Source organism: Hippoglossus hippoglossus, chromosome 24 (assembly GCF_009819705.1).
Source record: "Hippoglossus hippoglossus isolate fHipHip1 chromosome 24, fHipHip1.pri, whole genome shotgun sequence".
In the NCBI taxonomy this organism is placed as follows: Eukaryota; Metazoa; Chordata; class Actinopteri; order Pleuronectiformes; family Pleuronectidae; genus Hippoglossus; species Hippoglossus hippoglossus.
Window position 1 is genome coordinate 16439656 of NC_047174.1, and position 21824 is coordinate 16461479.

General features: G+C 40.3%; 1 protein-coding gene across 1 annotated transcript in view; it reads right to left on the bottom strand.

Moving 5' to 3' along the window:
- Positions 1-21742, bottom strand: part of vsnl1a (visinin-like 1a) — a 36226-nt gene extending 14484 nt beyond the window's left edge. The window contains exons 1-2 of the mRNA XM_034579610.1: positions 21484-21742; positions 11963-12129 (exon numbers count right to left, since the gene is read on the bottom strand). Of these exons, the coding sequence (XP_034435501.1) occupies positions 11963-12124 (162 nt within the window). The 5' untranslated portion in view covers positions 12125-12129; positions 21484-21742. The remainder of the gene's footprint in view (positions 1-11962; positions 12130-21483) is intronic.
- Positions 21743-21824: the final 82 nt, after the last annotated feature.

Here is a 21824-nt window from a genome sequence, read left to right on the forward strand (position 1 = left end):
CATTATGAATGATTGTGAGCACCTTCCAGGAATCAGCACAGCTTCCTGGACAGCTTGGGATTTAAGAGGAATTTGGAGCCGACCTGTCCCCGACCCCGGTTTATCAGTGGTTACAAAACACCCATCTGGCAGCGCCAAATCTGCACAAGGAGTGTCGATTAGCACACAACAGCAGATGGTGCTATTGAGCGTGGAAAGCTCACTGAGAAGAAGAAATTGGCATTAACGGTGAGAATAATCAAAGGAAGCTAATACATCAGACTAATACAAAGCAATCAGTTCTGCTACTGATATCGGCGAAACAGGAAAGAGCACAACACAAATGTCAGGTCTGTCACATTCCACCGGTGCCATTTTTCTGCCTTTTCAACAGAGCTGCTGATCAGATACAGAAATGCAGCCATGCAGGGCAGGAAGAAGAGTGTGACTTGCTGCTGGGTTTGGCAGGTGGACCTGAGGACTACCCTCTGCTCCTTGTGACGCAATCCACAGCAGAAAAACAGAAGGGGGGAAAAAGGGGGAGGGCTTGCTTCATCTTCACTTGCCAATGGTGTGTCCAGAATGTCTCTAAAGTCCCTAAATCTGCAACAGCTGATGCAGTTTGATGCCACCTTTAAAAAAAAAAAAAGGCTGCTCGATCACGTCTAAGTCTCTGTGTGTGTACTTGTTTTTTTTACCTTTTTAGGACCTTTTCCAGAATAAACAGACCTTGTCAGGACCAGTGGACCTCATGGGGACCAAAGCCTGCTTTTAATGAGGACAAATTTAATTTCTGAGGTCCTGGTTATGGTTAGGGGTCAGATGGAATTGTGGTAAGGTTCGGTTTAGGCATGAGTTGGTCATGGTTATGGTTAGGTATAAGGTTTTGGTTTGGCTGTCCACAATGAATGGATGTCAATCCAAATTCCTAATAAGGATAGCTGCACAAACCTGCATGCTTGTTTGTGCGCTGGTTATATAAAAATCCCATCACACTTTTGAATCTGCATGCAAACAGTCATGTGTTTGTACTCTCTGCTGCCTCTATGTTATTTCCATCTGACTCGCAGCGAGCGAAGACACCCACAAGACGTCTAAAGGGCTCATATCATTTCCCTCATATCCGAGTGCATTTATAAGAGTCAAGGATCTAATTTGACTGTGTTTATTCTAACCCTGAGGTGCATGCAGATATAGAGCTGGCTCTATTCTCATGGAATGGAGACCCACAGGTAACAGACGAGTCTGTGACCCACTTTGAGCACATCTGTACTAAAAACAGTTTGTCATTTTTTTCAGCTGACCGCAGTGATTGGCAGCGACTTACGTAGTTTTATTACATTAAGATGAACTGTAGCAACATTTAGCTTTCTGCTTTTCAGGTATTATCACCTTGACCAGTCTCTTGTGTGGACAGTTTGACTTTGCCTGAGGGGTAACTGAGTCTCTTTGGCACAACATACTCTCTTCTCTTCCTTTTCACCATAGCTGCCCTCTCTCTCACAGTAGACTGGAACATTTATAAATTTCGAAAATTTTTGAAGATACAAAAATCCCCAAAACGATGGATATCATCTACTGAGCTGAGTCAGACAGATCCTGATGCATTTCATTTCATTATCAATGTAGACACCACAAGAAACACACTCAATCGCTTACTTCATCCAATATGTGTACTCAAGCTTAATAGGCCTAATATTAAATGTAATAATTTCCTCCGTCAGTAATGAAAGGACTATTGAGCATCCACTATAAAACACAAAGGAGAAATTGTCCAGGAATAGTTTTCCCTGAACATGTTTGATTTTTACAATTGACAATAAAAATCCTCCCATTATTATTGGTAGACCTAAAGCATCTGGATCGCCCCCTTGTGGCTGGCTGCCTTATTGGTCATAAACCCCACCTTCCCCATGTCAGTGGATAGGAAATGGACCAAACTTTGAATTAAAAGTACATATCAAATATATTTTTCTCGAAGATGGTTTCAGTCATTGAAGGTTCTTATCACACTGATGTTTGATGTATACTGTATGTTGTCCAACAAATAAGAAATTGCAATACAGTAACGCTGTTACTTTGTCCACCATTTAGCATTGACAAGTTGGTATGAGTTGGAGAAAAAAATATGATTGACTGTTAAAGTTTTGTGTAGAAGGAAAAAAATACTATCCATTTTCAAGCTCTGATGTTTCAGTATCAACCTGTTTTGGTCTAGTTATTTTCTGTTCCTTCTTCAGGCTGGAGCCTGGAACACTGACATCAGTATCTATGGCCGATTGATTCATTCAAGATTTAATGACACTAATTATTGCTTTAGTGCATGTGCTCAATCTCAGCATGTCCCAGAGAGAAGGGTGCTTTTAGCTTTTACATGAGGAAAACACGGTTCAATCACAATCACAGTTGAATGAACAGTTAATTGTGAGGTCAGAACCTTAAACAGCCTGAAAATCCATTCTTTTCTCTGAGGTAAATGTTTGTATTGATATATGGATGGCACACAGCTCTAGGTAAGTGCTCAGTATGGCTCTAAATGTACAATTTGTCCCTTTAGAGCCCACAATAGAATTTACTTTGCTTGTTAATCTTTTGTTTCAACCACAATTGTCAGTAAAGGCATTTTAGAGGTTTTTTTTCCTATTTTCTTTGTACATATATTTTGCACGTGTCACAGGGGACCACTTTTGTATAATCAAACTGTGTTTGAGTCTGCCTCCTACCAGTTGTAAAGGCTGCTCTGGTCAGCTCCCCACAGGTATTAAGTGGAATTTTTCCCCTCTATTTAAAAATATGAATACAGTACATAACTTCATGTAACAAATATGGCTCAGGATATACAATTAAATTAATTTGACTTGATTTTATTTCGCTTTGTTGTTCTTGTTCTGCTTTATGTTCACTGTATTAGTTCGTACCATAGACTGAATATAAAGATGGACCATGTGTATCCATTTCCTCCAACTATCCAGATTTGAAGCCAAAATATCCAGAATATAATGCTGCCTTCTTGTCTAATTGGAGCCAAAATCCGTGCAGTAGTGAGTTAATGGTGGAGCTACGGTATCAAGGTCCCACCAATACACGTGATCAACCAATCGTGAGCCATTCTCAGCTGTCAATCATGACGTTTAACCAAATCTTTTTATAACATTGAATACCTAATTAAAACCAAGCTTACCAGAAACATGAGCTCTTTAATATAAATCAGTGTGATAAGAGCTATCAGGTCCATGTCCCATTAATTAACCTGGAGGACGGAGGATTCATGAAACTATGCTGCAGCTAATCTCATGCTATTGAGATTCTTTGTCTTCACATTTGGGAGCAGCTATGTAGCCCATCTTTATGTACAGACTATTATTTAAAATTGAAAAATGTGGCTGCTTCACACACATCTTCAACCCGGCAGCACAGATCTCTACAGTCACCACAGTTTCAAGGTGGACATGATTGATTAGTGTCACTGATTCAGCATCCAAAGAAAGGTCACCTTTGGAGATAAAATGTCATCACTTCATTATTTTTTCATATTAGACATTTGTGTGAAACTCTTTTCATAATTAGTCTATGAATTCTTAAGTTGGAGCAAAAAATGTGTTTTGATCTTGACCTTTGTACTCTAATTAGTTCATCTTTTAGTCCCAAAATAAAGTAATGTCAAATTTGAAGAATTTCCCCAAAGGCACTTCTGAAATATCAAGTTCACGAAAATGGGACATAACAATGGGACAGTCTAAAAACAGACCCTGATGAACAGGCCTTCAGCCACAGCTGTGACTGGAGAAAAAATTAGTCCTGAAATATTCTTAATATCACTAAAGTAAAAAAAGTCTTCAACGCTGATGCAATACATAATAAAACTTCTTTCCAATAATTATGCCTTCATTCCAGTTACTCTCCATAATTATATATTTTTGATTAACTGTACTTTACACACTTACATTTCAAAAGCTCCAGGTATCTGTAATCCAGCCACTATTATTATCTGTACCCATGAAATGAAATGTGGCAACATCAACATGGCCACAAATGGATTCATACAATATTACCAATGTGTTTATCTACCTGTCGAAATCATGTATTTACAAGAAACATCTGAACCGTGACACGACCAGTAATGTCAGTGGGATTTCATGGAAGAGTTAAGCTTTTGGCTCAACTGTTTTATTTCCATGGCAATCATGTTTTCCCGTCCTCTGTTTTCGAGAATAGTTTAAATCGGATTGGACGGCATGATCAGTGGGGACGGATGAGAAGACTCTGGACTTGCATAACAAGACAATTCCTCCAGGAAGTGGTTTATTGGAGCGACAGCTAGCATGTTTTCAAAAATGTCAAAATATTAAAGAGTCAATATGGTGGGCCATACTTTAAACAAATATATAGCTGAAAGTTGGATCGAGAGAAAGACGGAGATGTATCACTAAGCAAAAGCTGATAGCTGAATGAGAATGATGACAAATTGCAAGAAAATAAGAAAATGAAAGATAAGTAGGAGGAGAGGATGAAAGGGAAAGCCAGACGCCTAATCTAATAATGTCCATCTCCAGCCCTCCAGCTTATAGTGCTGGTAAGAGGAGGGCCACACCATTGAGTGACAAACACAAGAAGACCGGATTTTATCGACTCAAACCAACAAATGTAGCTTTTCCAGGTTCTGCACAGAAACGTTAACACATATTCTGAATGATCTTTGCCCATGTAGCTATGAATACATAATTCATTTGTCACAGCCTTTCCATTCACACACGACACAAATGAAAAGCACACAAAACAACTTCTCTCCTCACTTGTCTGCCTCCACATGAAGGCCACAGGCCACACTTCAAGGGATTCAGCCTCTCTCATGGGCTGTTGCTTGGTGCGACTGCGGCGTGAACCCCTTGTTAACCAGTTGAAGGTCGTTCTCGCCACCCCGCCACTGCACCATGGAATTTAAACCTCCACCGTGAGAGTAATAGCTCTGTGGCCTGTTGCCGTCACAAGGCTAATGGTTATACACAGCGTAATCTGAATATGATTTCCCCCCAGAATATGCCTTATTATTTTACTCTGTGCGTCTAAAGGCGCACTGTAACTTCCTCTCCCCTCCTCCTGCACCTCGGCAGCAGCGGTGAGACTCTGAGCTGAATAATTGAATTAGAACTTCAAGGTCCAGAGGTTGATGCTGTGAAGAGGCCAGAGAGCAGCTGAGAGGTCAAAAGAAATTAATTTTCGTAAATCTAATCATCCGTGCATTTGCTTTTTGTGTCCATTTTCTCTGTCACGGCTCATTTCAGGGGTCTCTCATCTGCACTGACGATCTCAAGAGTTAACACTAATTTTCTGTTTCTGAAAGACGAGAAAATAAAACATAAAAAAATTACAGTCTGCTAATTCTCTGTCAGATTCCCGCCCCACTGTGCTTTCTAAACAAACTGTAACCTACTCGTTATCATGATGAGTGAGTCATTTTGTTTTTCATTACCGTTTTGTGCAACTCAAATTTTCTCAACTCGGATCTGATTGACTTCTAACTGGAATAGAGTCAGTATTGTTTGTGTGTCTGATCGCTGTGCCGCTCATTTAGTGTTTTATCTTGTTGAATCATGTGAAGCGCTCTGTGTGTGTGTGTGTGTGTGTGTGTGTGTGTGTGTGTGTGTGTGTGTGTGTGTGTGTGTGTGTGTGTGTGTGTGCGTGTGTGTGTGTGTGTGTGTGTGTGGATTAAGTGCGTTGTGACAGCGATAGAGAATGGCATGAGAGCTTCTGAGATGACGGAGGTTATTTCTAGTGTAGGCACCAGCCCATTTGGACAAAGAGGAAGGGAGGTGAAGGAGGAAGCGGCTAAAGAGAGAGATGGAAGAAAGGAGTGTTGCCTTAAAAAGGAAAAATGGAAAGAGGAAGAAAATGACATATAGTGATAGAAGCAGGAGTGACAATTGATATTATGCAACATCGTTAGGACATTATAGGTATATACAGGCTTTACGGTGCACTCCCCCACAGTGACGTGCATTCACAAGAAAATGTACCCGCACCATCAGCTGGCCTATGTTACTGCCAATAAAAAGGCATAAATAAAATAAAATAGGAAATAAATAATAAATACTGGTTTTCCAAATCATCACCCAACATTCTAGTGTGAAGTTTATTGACTTTGTGAAACGGTATTGCCATGATGGTATTAAATATTACATTTTCATCCTGTAAGTCTTCAGTCAATACCATTGGCCAGCCACTATTATTGATTTGAGCTTATCACAAGTGCTGTATATCTCTGTACAGTATGAATACATGTTGCTGGATTATGGGACACCCATACTGTCAATTATTTCAAACAATTTTACAGTAAAGACAAATTTTGGAAAGGTTTTTTGTTTGGCCACAAGAGATAATAAGTTTATTTTCAATCTGTATAATGCCCGTCTTGCTACATATCTTCTTGCATAACGAATGTAAGGGACACTCGTTAAAAATTTAAAATCTGAAGATTGTTGCCATTATCAGTATTTAATGCCAACAGTAGGACTTGAGAACTTTTAATTGCATTAAAAGCCAGTTTAGCTTTATTTTTTGTGATTATTAAATCAGCTGCTGTCGAGGCACAGCTCCACTGTATCCGAATTCTTTCCAAAATATTACAAAACAATTTTCCAAAAAACTCCTCCAGGAAAAAGACGGGCTCTTATACGGAGATAATAAAAACACATCATTCTGACACTGCATCGCTGTCTCTTCTGTCTCCTGTGATCAGGCGACATATGTTTCCCTGCAGTAACAGGCTGATGGCCAGATGATGTCAGTGACTGTCTGTCGCTCCATTTACCTTCCTATCATTGTGCCCAGGGATCTGTCTGTCTGTCTGCAGAGGGAAGCAAAAGTGAATCTCACAGTAGGAGCTGCTGAATGGTCAGTGTTGCAAACACACACTCTCCAGTCAACAGTAAAATCCTTGAGGCTTTGCAAGCAAGACGCAACAGAGCGGAATCCATCCATACATCTATATTCAGGTCAGCATCTGTGTGTGTGTGTGTGTGTGCGTGTGCGTGTGCGTGTGTGTGCATGCGTGGGCCAGTGACACAACAATGCTTCCAATCTACACCAAGGTCTTCTTCTCTCCCCCTCAATATCACATCTTATTTAAACCAGGAGTTAGATGTTGACATTTTTCATTTCAAGGTGTCATACTTTTTCCAACCTTTTGTATGATGACACAAACTAAGACGTATGACCTCCAAGGCCAAATAAAATACATTTTCTAAAATGTTTTCTCTTCTCCTGTACTTCCATGCATCTGTTGTCCATAGAAACATTCACAGTAACATGAGAAGAGACAGAGTTGCTGTGTGCATCAGAAACCATGATGATGTCCATTATACTGACGTTAAATGCTACCTCATCACAACAAGAGAACAACTGGCAGGAGACCAACATTATCGATGTTCACTTCACGTTACTGTCAACCAGCATACGAATATAGTGTGTAGACACACTACAACACAGGTCCAACAGGGCACTGCTGTTGTTAGGGAGAGAATATGTTGTGAACATCCATTGATCACTGTTAAATGTGTGTGTTCATGTTTATCTGCGAGTTGTGGCTGCTGTCTCTGCATGCATCAAGCTTGAGCAAAACATCTAGTGACAAAATCTATCACCTTAACATTTCAGGGAGTTGTCGTTATCCTGTTACAAATGGCTCCCAGAGCGGTTGGCGTGTCAGGGATGAGAAATTTCACACTCCGTGCTATGCAAGAGCTGGACTGCGAATTGTCACGGAAGCCACTCTTCCATTTTTATGCGACTGTCTGGCATCGGCAACACCACTAAAAGTGTAAATCCACTGGGGAAAGCAAAACTCCCAGCAGGTCAGTTTTATGATCCTGGACAGGATTTATGAATAGCGACACACCTCTATGGGAAGCTAAAGACAGACAAGGTGACAACACTTTGGTTTTTATTGAGAGTGTAGCGTATTGGTGTGGAAGCTTTTTCTTTCCAAGGGCCATTTCAGTTTTTAAAACAACCTTCCAGGGCCACACTAAATTATTGGACACATATATCACACTGACCTGCCTAATGTGACGGATGAAATCGCTGCTTCTCTTTGGTAAAGCATCTGATGTCTGATGGTTGTTGTGAAGATGACACTACGCACCTGGTTTTAGCCAAAGCAGGGTTGTAAAGACAGTGATACAAGGAACTTAAATGGCTGATTGGATGAAAACAGTTTCTTATGGTGTCCTTCAGTGTTTTTTTGATATCTTCTTCAATATCTCTGCTCTGTGATGGTTCTTTGAGAAAAACAGACATTTTCGAACAATTTTACTTTGGTTCTAGCAGCCCTGCAGCAGCAATACTTTTTTCAGCTGCTTAGTTGTCGGCTCGATCACCACAACACTTGCCTGCGTAACATTGTCTCTGTCAGAATGTGGTCTTATGAAACAAAAGAGCATTAACATTATCCAAGCTCATTTGTCTTTGCAACTCATCCAGTTTAACTGCATGTCTCCAGCTGTAATGATGCTCGAGATTGACCTTTTCCATCACTGTCATTTTCATTACGTCCCCACAATCCATGCAAATTAGACTATTTTCTAATTTACTATTGTGCAAAGCAACATCAATGATCATTTCTATTTATGAATGTATTGAGATATGTAATAACCTTAAAAATCTACAGATTTTTTTCACCCAGACTTTCCTCCATCCATCAATCAATCGAAATGGTGTTATAATTTGGAAACTCTGAATTTAATTTATCCTTTCTTACAATCTAAAATGAACTTAATTAATATTTGGCTCTTTAACTAAACTTCTGTATTCTTAAGCACTCTGTTTGAAAGAGGCAAAATCCTATTACTTTTAATTAGTTATTTTATAATGAAGGAGCTACACTAGTTACAGTTCACAGAGAAATACTGCAGATTGCTACAACACAGCATCAAATTTGAATATCACAGACTGCTCTCAGATACGAACACTGTTCATTTCCAGCCGACATGTTGCACTTGTTTTCCCTCCCTTCTGTTTCTTCCCTTCTTCCTGTTATTTGATGCTTCTCCCTCTCAACTCTCCCCCTTTCCCTCTCTCCCTATTCACAACCTAAAAGATGATAAGGCTCTCGGGACTAAAATAGCGACAGACTGAGCACAGACGTACATAGAAAAGGCAAAGGCAAAAAAACAAGAGAACAGTGTCCAACCCAAACAATACATTAACTCCAGGCAGTCAGCTGAGTGGCGGTAAAGCCTATCTCACGCATGCATGCACAGTAAGAACACGGCTTTGTGCGCACATATATTCAAACGCAACTCATCTCATACATTCCTCTGTTGGACTCTATTGGAGCTAATGACTGATAAAATGTACACATTACTTTGCTTCTTACTTTCCTATCTCTGCCCCTCTCTGTTTCTCGCTTTCAACCAACGCAAACACTCACTGTTCTGTCTCCCTCACCCTCCTACTAAACATATGAGTCCCCTACCACACTGAAAAACACACACACACACACACACACACACACACACACACACACACACACACACACTGTCACTCTTCACAGGAACAATCTGTCCCGTTAATGTGAGGTCATGGCAGACAATTTTTCCCACTTATCAGGCTTCTGGATTTAAATAAAGCCCTATCACTGATACACTGTTGCTTAGAAACACAATAGGATGCATCAATAATAGGATTTACCCAGAGGCCTACAAGACTCCCGTAGATGTGAGCCGTATTGTCCCTTTTGTGCAGCTGCCACTGTTGCTTGCATGCCGTCATATTGTGCTGTAAAGAGATTGAAGGAGATATTCCATCGGATCCAGTTTAAGTCTGTATCCCTCTATTAGAGCTGTTATCTCTCTCTAATTTCCCAGGAGTCCAGGTGTTTTTTTAGTTTTCTTATCGATTTTATAAGGATTTAGATTCTCTTCTGTAGGTTTTATTGGGACAAATTGGATCAAAAAGAAAATTGAAATTCCCCAATGTGACAGAGGTGCTTTGTTCATATTTTATTTATTTTTTCTTAATATCATGGCTGTCATCCTTAAACCTATTTTCAAAGATTTGTTTTTCCTTCTTTTCTGGTCACCGCTGATGCATGGCATCAATGGCATTTAGAGGAAGTACACCAATGACCCCAGTGCCCAAGTGTGCCTTATGTAAGGCAACCCCCTCTGGTTATGAGGCATTTCCTGGCACCACTGATAAAAGATTAATGCCAACTCTTACATGACACAGATTGATCTCTTGCATTAGAACTGTGACTACGACATAGGGACATCATTATATATATATATATATATATATATATATATAGACAGTGCTATGGCTCATATTTAACTGATCAAAGCAACTTAACAGCACAGATAAGCACATGGGTTTAACATTGTTTTGCAACTTTGCTTATCAGATTGTATACCTATATCATAGACAAATAAATAAACTTCAATGGGTCATAGCTGATATATCAGATGTGCCTCATTTTAAGCCCAAACCTTCTTTATTCATTTTATATGATGATCAGATCGTAGTATTACTAACAGCTCCTAGTAGTAGTGAATATTCATTTGAGTCTTATTTAAAGCCACTTATTGCTATTTTATTCTCATTTCCCTTTCATTAGAGGATCATCATTGTTTCTATGAATGTGTTCATCCCTCTTTTATAAGACAAAATGAATAAATCATGGCATAAATTCACACTGCTCTGTCAGTGGTAATGAGATACGGGAGGCTACATATTAGCATGAGAAGATAATCATCTGAGCGCCTCTGATATCTACCTCTCTGTTGGTTTTCTGCCCAGATACAGGAGGGGCGAATAGAGGAGGTGGCAGGATGCCTGCTAAAAATCTAGCAGGGTCTGAATGGAAATGTGGTTTTCCCTCAATGGTGTTTGTGGTGATTCAGAATATGTTCATGTGACCTCAACCAACCCTGCTAATATCAACTGTGGGGAAATCCACTTAGAATGCATTGTTGGTCTTTTGTTAGCCATTAACAAATGGCTTATAAATGAACCTCATGTATCTGCAATTTTTAACAACCTCCATAATTACTATTTCTGTGGTTACAAGTGCAAGATTTCAGCTTGTCCTCATGGGAAACTTGCACTATAAAGGCTCATTTATGCTCAGCCTTCTGTCCTTACTCTGTATTTATTTCTGAAATCTTACAGATTCGGATCAAATTGACAAAAACTAGTAGTATCACCAGAAATTGTGGGGGGCAGTGTAGTCAATATTTCAAGTGAGACAACAGTGGCAGAACATTTTAGACTTTAAAAACTTTAAAGAGTTGGCAAGAAACTAAAGTAAACAACACGATGTTACTTTGCCTCTTTCATGAGAGGTATTTTATCACAACTTCCTCCACCATCACCATAACCTTTTTTACACCAAATTTAGCGAGTAACCGTGAACGTGCCGGACACTGAGAAGCTCTCTCACCTTGCTGTCTTACCAGTGTTGCATTTTGCACGGTGAAAAAAGACAAAAACACTGTTGCACGTTGTTCCCAAGATGTGAACAAACATTGATGACTATTTACACGCCAATGCCCGGAAGTTCAACGAGCATCATAATGTCGCACAGGAAAAGGTGTAGCCTGTAACCCCCCCAAAAAAATCAAAGTAACAAAAATAAGAAAAATAGATCAAATTTTTCTTTGACAAAATGTATCACTGAAGATCTGATCAAGAACTTCACTAATTGGATTTGCAGAAGTATTATTAGTTCAGCAATGTTTCCATGTTATTCTTGCTGAAGTCTAATGAACTGTGTTTTATCTAACACCCATTTGCTTTTGTTGATACCGGATTCAACCCTTTGGCAGCTAAACTTTCCTTTGGTTTCGTGAAAGTAAGTCTGATCTATATGCTCATAAATCTGTCTCTGTGCGTGTTAGTTGGCGAACGCATAAAGCGAGTGCTGAAGCGTATGAGAGTGATTCATCAAGTCTAATGCCATCCTGAAAGTGAGTCTGCGGAGCCTCACCTTGACATAAAGCTGCTGGAACTCATCCAGGTTGAGTCTGCCGGTGGGACAGTCCTTCAGGAATCCCTTGTACCACTGCTTCAGCTCGTGTTCATTAAACTCTGTGCTCTTCACCAGGTCCTCCATCACTTCAGGGGTCAACTTGCTGTTCTGTTTCCCCATTTTGCCTGCAAGGAAAAATAAGAGATGGCACAGGACACACACGCACGCACGCACACACACACACACACACACACACACACACACACACACACACACACACACACACACACACACACACACACACACACACACACACACACACACACACACACACAAAATGAATAATGTTAGGTATCTTTCAATGAATACAGAACACAAACAAGTGCCTGTACTTGATATGAACCCACAGTAACAGTCTGGAGGGCATTTGAAACAGTTATTCATCAAGGGTGAAAACAGATTTCTGGAAGTTGGGAAGTGCAAAGCCAAGCTCAACCTAAAAACAAACTTTAAAACAAATGATGTCACTGGGCTCTGAGCTCTTTAAAGACGAAGAGCTTTGGGACTTTTTGTTGGACACCTTTTGATATTTGATATATTATGACATTCTTCTTGTGGTTGTGGTGGTTGTTCATTCCGAGTTCTGTTTCCTGTTTTATTTTGAAGTTTCGTTCCTTGTGTGTCTTAAGCTTTATTTGCTGTCTTTGTCCTGTTTCCCGCCTATGTGAGCGTCTGTACCTGTTCCTGATGTCTGGAACCTGTGTTCAATTATCCCTGCCTCCCTTGTGTATAAAGGTCTCTGTGCTTCCCTTTGTTTTTGTCAGTTCATCTTGTCATCTTGCTTTTATGCCTTTTCCTGTTCCCCTAGTGTTCCATTGCATGTTGAGTTTTGACCTTCATTTTTTTTGGAATCCTGTTTTTGTGGTAAGTTCCTTTTCCTCGTGTTTTACCTACAATGAAGGACTCTGTGTTTTTTTCACCTGAATCTGTGGCTCCTGCATTTGGGACCACCTGCTCTCCGTTTGTGACAAATGGACTGTAATATGAGGCACTATAGTGTCACATGTTGGAGATAAGTCCTATTAGTCCTGTTCTGTTCCTTCTTCTTGGTTAATGGGGTCTGATTGTAAAACATGCAACTTTTTTCTGTTTTTATTTGAAAAGCTGTTGCATTTTTTTTAGAGCAACTGAACTTTGAAATGTTCAGTCAGAGCTTTTACATCTTACTCATCAATGGAGCCGCATTTTTGTTATTTTCATGCCAAAATGGCCTGAGGCATTGTGCAATTTGAACAGGTTTTCAGCCCAGTAAGAGGAAAAACTATTGCTGTTTCTTTTTTTGTCAATATTATAAATGAGTATTTTTCAGCCCGATCATTAAAATGTTATTTTTTTCCCAATAAAACCTTTTGCAAGCTCCTGTTGTAGCCTTCAGCAAAATATATTCCAAATGGTGAATATCTCACTTCGAATGAACGTCTCTGAATTTAGGAAAGGGTAATAATGACATCTTACTTGGCCCGCTGTGACCTTTTAGAAAAACTCAAGAGCATTTTGTTGCTTAATGTCGCTTAATTTCTCCACTGCAGCTGTTTGTACCCAGCTGCCTCTGTGTCGCGCTGTTTGTATCGGCACACTCGCTGCTGATGCTGCCACTTTATGGACCTGATTAGTTCATTAACCACCCCCCTAATTATCATAATTTGCTAAAGATGGTTGGAGTTTTTGGAACATTTCTGCACTTACTGTCCGCTAAGAGGTTTTATTAGACCTCTTTAGCTTGAAAAGACAGAGGGAGGTGTGAGGCAGCAACAGTGTGTGTGGTGCCAATCTGTCTCGGTGTGCGCCGGGGTGCAGAGAGGACACTCAGGCAAACATCCAAGAGGTGCTGCAGTAATATACTGAGGCCTGCCATTCTGCAGGGCTCCATCTCTTTAAAGTGGCCACTTCCTAAAGCATGCCCTACGTTTTCAGACTCGCATTGTGCTGTACATTTTGTTTTTGATTATTATTTTGATTATATATGGAATTCAAAACACTGACACCTAGAATTCACCTGAGACAGGTAGTGCATCATTTTGCAGCCCAAACTTTGATGCTAGCATCACATTATTGTTGTGTGGGAATGACCCTGCGAGCAGTGAGCATACCCCACTAATTAAAAAAATTCCCCCTGTGGTGCATTCAAAAACGCTCAAACATCCAACTCTGAAGCTCACTGCCAAACAGCAACCTTGTTACTGGACAAGGGCTTTTCACAGCATCAAAGCTTGATGATCATCCTTTGGATTTGATTTTTGTCACAACATAGCTCAGAGCTGTGTCCGACTGTTTCCAAAAATTGTTTTGAAAATAGTCCCATCACCACATTATAAAATGAATATAAGTCTATGAGTCTTCTGTGATACATTATCTTCAGCAAACCTCTGCAACTTCATCCTGAGGTGAAATAAAGTGATTTCAATAGTTCAATTGAAGGTCGGATATCAAAAAAGTTGTCATCTGTGATTTGCCATTAACAGGCTGCTCCCATTGGACGGCACTAGCTTTTACATTACATTAAATATCAATCACATGGTATTTGACACTAATTGGGACCATAATTTACAAAATGAAAATAATACTTTATTAAGAAGTACTGAAACTAGTGATTTAAATCATAAACTCCATAGGAATATATTTCTTAAATCCAGTGAGAAGTGGAGTCATTTTCTTTTTGCAATCAGTGTAGTCACCCCATGCTGTTCATTAGAGAGAATACAGGTTCCAATTACTTCAGCATTGGCTTCACTTTCTGGACCCGGAGTCTATGTCCGTTTTTATATACAGTCTATGCCTAAAATACGCAAAATATATAATTTTTAAACTGTATGGTACTTAATTTGCATAGTTCAACATTATAGGAAATACGCTTGTTCACTCGCTTCCTGAAAGTAAGATGAGAAACTTGCTACCACTCTCATGTCTGTACATTAGATATGAAGTTACCATCAGCATCTGGTTAGATTAGCTTTGCATAAATACTGGACATTACTGGCTCTTTCCAAAGGTCTTCATAACCTTTGACAAAATTGACAAAACCAAAGGTTCTCTCAAATGTTTCACAAATGTCAAAGTGTAAAAACAACAATTTGTGGTTTATTCCAATTATAACTAATGCAACTAGAGGTCAGATCCTTTGTTGGGCACAGGTGCAGTCTTGACTGGTTGCCTGGCAAGCTCACAATGATAAAACAGGATTTCGGATTTTGTTAACCGTTAATCTAAAGCTAATTTAACTGGCTGTAATGTTATTAAGAATAAATATATGGGAGTGGTTGTTCGCATCAAACTCTTGAATGAATGTATTTCCTAAAATTTCACACGGTTTTCTTTAAGCTCCTTTCTGGATGTATTGGAGCAGAGAATAGGGTTCATACTGTTTCACAATGACAGGGAGCTGTGTGTCCTTTCTCATGCAGTTCCCACAGGGGCCAAATTATGTAAGAAAGATATAAAATGTAGGTTTGGGGAAGGTCTGTCTGTGTTGTTGGTCTATGCAGTTGATCCAATTTGGTTGTCCACAGAGACCCATAGCAGTGGAGAGACTGACACAGAGAATCTTAGTAAAGGTAGAAAAAAACGTAGGAAAAAATGAAATAATTCCTTATTTTGTGAGTACACTTGAAACCTTTGTAAGCAGCTCGGCCAGTCCCCGGGAGACGATCGAGAAACCATTTGTCTAGTTAGAGATAAATACTTTGCCTTGAATGCCACATTTGGAAAATGCTTTCAACCAGGCAGAGGATGACCCAAGTTCACAGAGGAAGTTATGTAATGAGTGATCATGCCTCCTCACTGACGGTGAACCAAATGGGTAATAACACAAATAAATGAACTTATTGGAAATTAAATAGCTGTTGGAAAAACAAATATATTGTTCATTATATCCCAAACAATAGAGTCACTGGGACTAACACAGAAGCAAAATTGAATGGGTTCTTCTTTTGTCCATGTTCCAGATTTCATGGAAATGGGTTAAGTAGTCTGCGTAATCCTGCTAACTAACAAATAAACAAACATATGCTGACAAAAACATAACCATCATGGCGGAAGTCACAATACTGATATGGATCCCTAAGATATTTTAAACTGTGTCCAAGATACAAAGTAGGACATGTTGTTACAGTGAAAAAATACATTTTTTAGTGTTCTCTAGTGGACAGTCTGTGTATATACAATGGGGACATTGTTGCTGGACGATCTCAAAATTACTTGATGCCAAGACTTTGATTTATTGCTCTATTGTGCAGCTCAGTTTGGAGAGAAACTCATGCTCCTAAAGTCTTGTCCCCTCTGGACCATAATAAACCCACACTTGCTGGACGTCCTCACTATCGGCTGAAACCATGAAGGCCACGGACAAGGCTGACCATGTCCACCCAAATATGTCACTTCAAGCAGACCTTTAATGAATTACTAAGGGATAAGCTGCATTTTCCACCAGCGTTTGAGCACGGTTGAATGTCATCTCGATTACTCATCATTGGTTTTCAAGACATTTTTTGATTACCTCATCTAGGGGCTCTTCTTTTTGCTTTGTGAAACCCAAATTACAAGTAAACAACAATGTCTCAGCTACTTACTAAAACTGACACTCACAACAAATGCTGTGGATATCACGTTAAGAGTTAACGGTACATAAAGGTAGCATCCTATTCACCCGTCTATTTGAAACACTGGAGTGGCAGCGCATCTAGTAACATGGCGTGAATGTGAGGGGGTAGTATTCTATCTGGTTGTCATGGCAGTGACACAGTCAAGTTTCTCAATATGAGCTCACACGAGTGTCGAGAAAAAAATCGCTGAAAAAAGGAGATTCTCAAGAGAACATCTTCTGTGCATTCAGCTGCTTCTGAAAAGGAGAAGGAGTCTGTACAATTCTCTCATTTAGTCACTGACCCTGTGATCCTTCAACTGCAGTTTCATTGTGAAAATGAACAAAAGTACGATTTTCAGCTACGGCTATAATCACCGAGTAGCAGTGGATCAGCACAAACCGCAGCTTTTCCCCCCTTCAAAACAAACAAATGACTGTCTGACTCACGTATCATTCAGTTTGTGTTATCTGAAAATTATGATGCACAGTTCATTGAAGGGACCAAAACACCGACACGCCTTGCATCAATGCTTCTCATTGCAGCTTTATTTTTACAGCTGTAATGGATGAGAATTTATTTTTGGTTCTTCGAGGATTTCGGTTTTTGGGATGACAGCGTACTGTTATTTGGCTGGGGGTAAAAGATCTGTATTCATTAAAGGAGTAATCCGGTGATTTAGTCTATAATGAATATTAAATTAGGACACTGAGTAATCCTGACTTTTAGTTATTATGGGTGTCAGACCTTTGGACCCCACTAATTATTTCCCATAATGCAACCCAAAACCATTAATCGATAGAGCTCCCTTGGGGGCTGAACCCTAAATTGGTCCTGTCGTGTCAGAGTGTGAATGATGTGTGATAGAAAAAGTGCTGTGTGTAGAAGCACAGTATGAATGTATGTGTGGATGGGTTAGTGTGACTTGTACTATGAAGTGTTTTGATGGCTATATAACTGCAGTCCATTCACTATTGTAGTTTCCAAACCGCTTATCATTAATGTCAAATATGAAAACAAATAGTTTTCATATTTGACATTAATGATAAGCAATTACTTAGTGGACGTGACTGTTCCTTGCTGCACTGGGCAGCTGTGACTCAGGAGGCGGAGCGGGTTGTCCACTAACCACAGGGTCGACGGGTTGAACCCCAGCTCCTCCAGTTCACATGCTGAAATGTTCGTGGGCATGATACTGCAAATTGGCCCTGACAGCTGTGTGAGTGACGTGTGATAAAGTGCTGCACATAGATGCACTGTATAAATGTGAGGGTGAATGGTAAACAAATGACTGCAAAGTGCATTGAGTGGTCATCAAGACAATAAAAGCTCAATATAAATACAGACCATTTACCATTACTCAATAATAAATATGAAGTTGTTTGCAAAAGATTTGGAGTCAGCAAGGGGATCTCAGTGTTTCCCCATTCATTCCTCCTGCCAGTTTCATAATAAACAGACAATATTTTTACACTGCTCAATTCAGATTCTACTAAACTGAAACTGTTTCTTGATTAAAAGCAAACAATACAGTATATTGGCAAATTATGTTGGCAGCAACTTAACAACACTGTCATGATATATCACATGATAACTACCCCTTCTCCTTTTATGTATTTAGTGATGAGGAATATCCTCTCAGTACTGCAGTGAAGCTGAGGAGGCAGTGCACGCTGACATCTAGTTGCTAACACTTTTCTGTTACAATATAGGCTGTCAGACAAGATGGGCTGAGCTTGAAGACAGCAGCTGCAGCAGGACACAGATGTGTCCCTGGAGAGATGTCAGTACAAGATGTGTGACAGCCTGGCCATTATGTCACTGTGGAAGCGTGTATGTGTGTGTGTGTGTGTGGGCAAGTGTGTGTACATGTGAGAGCTTGTGTGTGTTTCTATACAGCATGTATGTAAAGTTTTGTGGTGTGTTCATGTGTTACATGATCTACTGCATTTTTAACCAGTCACAAACACATGTGTAACATGTGGTTGAGACGGTCTGTTACATATTGCGTGTCTTTGTGTATTTGTGTGAAATCATTCAGAACTGAGGTTAAGTGCAGCATTTCAAGGCATCCGAGCACATTATGAGCATATTGCTGGCATATATGATGCTGCCATACACACAGGCACACACACACACACACACACACACACACACAATGCAGACAACCTCTAGAAGATTAATGCATTTTTGATGAAAGCTTCAACCTTCTAATGTGGTACTTAGTGTTCATTCACTTCTGATATGTTCAAAATGTTCTTACAATAGCTCACACTGCATCATAATGCAGGTGTTATTTATCACTCTGTCTACCTCCATCAGAGCTGAATCTGGATCTGACCTGTATCAATGTGCAGCTGGTGGTATTATCCAGTAATATACAGTATATTGATCTTACCACCAAAAACAACTTGTATAATAAGATGAAATTATTATTCCAACTCGTTAGGATAAGGATTTATGTTTAGTGATTCATTTATGGTGTACAAAAGGTGACCTAACACTTCAATAAATCACACTTATTTTAATACCACCCCCTCAGCTCACTCTTTTATAAAACTTGAAGCTGCACGATCTTTAAAGTGACGCAAGTAGCAACATGGTACGTTGGAGCAATTTCAAAATGTAATCTTCCAACACATTCTTAAACACTTAAAGACCTTGATTTTGTGTCTGTTTGTTGTTGATTCTGATTTGTCTTCCATACTTTTTCCTCCTCATGTCAAATCATCTCCACTGTCATTTTTCACAGCTTCCTAGGAGCCCTGTTATGCTATCATCTATTCCTAGGGTTGAAATAATAGTATAGTATAGTATAGTAGAGTATGGTATAGTATGGTATAGAATAGTATAGTGATAGAGGACGACGAACTACAATACCCCAACCTGCTGCCATCCATGTGGGTGAAGCCTGTTGAGCTCAGATTATTTTTCAAATGTTTTATTCTACAATTAGCACTATAACACATTCAAATCACAAAACTAATACCTGAAGTTAGGGCAAGCTGCTGTCAGTTATATGTTGTACATATTACCACATAATACACCTGTTTTTACATCTTCCAACTGCATGACACCTGGCTATATTGGACCAATCATGACCGAGTGATCACGCCTGCGATAAAAGATTGATAATAACTATGAGATTGCAAATCTGAAGGCACATTGAGGTTTGTTACCAACAACTAACAAAAACCAAAACGACGAATGACGCAAACCATGGCTCAAAATATAAGTGCAGCAATTCAAGGTCTGAAGTGGTAGTTGACAAATTGTTCCACAGTTTACCATCAACCTTGCCTCGTTTTCTAACAAATAACTGAGGGTGAGAAAATATATATTTTTTTTAAATGTTAGATAACTGAAGAAAATCTCCGCACTCAGCTCACTCAGCAATCACCTGACCGCCAAAAATGTGTATGGTGAAATCCCTCTTCTATTCTCCAGCTTTCATTTTCAATGTATACACCAGATAAACACAGGAGGAGAGTGCACCAGGGAGAGAAGATATCAAGCGATAAAAAAAGAATAAATGCAAGGAAAGGCAAAAAAAAAAAAAAAATCATGGTGTGATCAGAGACGGATGCAGAGGCATGACACTCCTATTAGCACACAACACTGAACACACCCCACCCCCCTGCTAGCGCTTAATTTTATGCACGACAGTGTTTTGCACCAGTTACTCACATCTACAATAAACAGACAACTGATGCACAATCAACAAATGTCAATGTAAAAAAAAAAATTAGCTGGAGACATAATAGGGACATAGTCTGGGACAAGAAACCCTGGGTCAGTCTGCAGCACGCTGTCTCTAAACCTGAGTCATAGCCCTTTGTCTCCTGGTCCACTGGGACACTGTCACAGCAGTACAATTATTATTAAATAAAGAACACATAGCTGAACTCACATCTTAGTAAGGAAATGACCGCTAATATATATTGTCAGATGAGTAATTTTACAGTCGTGTGACAATCAGCAGACTTGCCCCTGAGCCAGGCCATAAGCTATTACATAACACTGTCCCTTTACCATCATTTGCCAACAGGGGATGACCTTGAGAGGCAGGCAGAGCCCCAGCCCAGAGAGGCACCATCAGACAGGAACGTGGCAGTTTAAGGCTTTGATTCTGGCAAATCTGGTGGATTTCTGTGTAATAATGGTGCCCGTTTTCTACGGAACTGTCATGTCTGTGTGTGTGTGTGTGTGTGTGTGTGTGTGTGTGTGTGTGTGCGTGTGTGCGTGTGTGCGTGCACAGGAGAGTTGGCACACAGAGGTGCTAGTGGGGATGAGACATGATCATCATGCCTCAGTAAGGATGAGGATGTGGGATAAGAGAGACACACCTTCTTGCATACATACATTCTTACACACACACACACACACCCTTGCCAAACTACGATACACCACACACACCACATCATGTTGTACCAAAAGCCCTCCAATGCAAAGTCCAGTAGAATCGACTAAAATCAAATCTACATTGCATAAAGCAGATGATGCTGATTTGTCTTATAACTTTGATAACGGATGAAAATTAAACCAATCTAAGCCGTGTGTGTGTGTGTGTGTGCGTGTAGGCAGTGTAGAGTAAGTCCAGACCAGACAAACCACGATCTTCTTCACATCGATAAGTCTCGTGTTCGCGTGCACAACGTGCAACAAGCAGCAGGGATCGATCCCACGGCTGCAGAGGTTATATTGATAAACGGCATTTGTCCTTATTGTAACCTGGGTCTCATTAATATCGCCCCAAACCCTCCAATGATCACATCATAATCGAGTCTTATTGAACCAGGTTGCCTCGTGCACCATCATACACAGTTTAATAAAGCAGGAGTTCAGTGAAGGAGACACCGGGTTCTGCTCTGCATGCATCCCTCTCCATATGATCCATCCTACCTTAGAGGGTGCGGAGGGAGCGGGGAGAAGTCCGGTCTGACGTCTGCTCACAAAAACCTGCGACGGCTACAAACTGCTCCTGTGTCGAGCCTCTGTCGCCTTCACGGTTCTCTCTGGCGGGTTTGCTTAGAGTCTGCGGGGGTTTAGTCTGGGTTTTGAATGCAGCGCGGGGGGGGTGGGGGGGAAGAAGTCGAGCCTCGACAGAAAAAGTGAGCGGAGCAGGTCCGTGCGATGCTGCGGCTGAGAACACACTGGAGCGCGGGCACGGAGGAGGAGACACATACTGAGAGAGAGAGAGAGAGAGAGAGAGAGAGAGAGAGGGAGAGGGGGAGAGAGAGTGG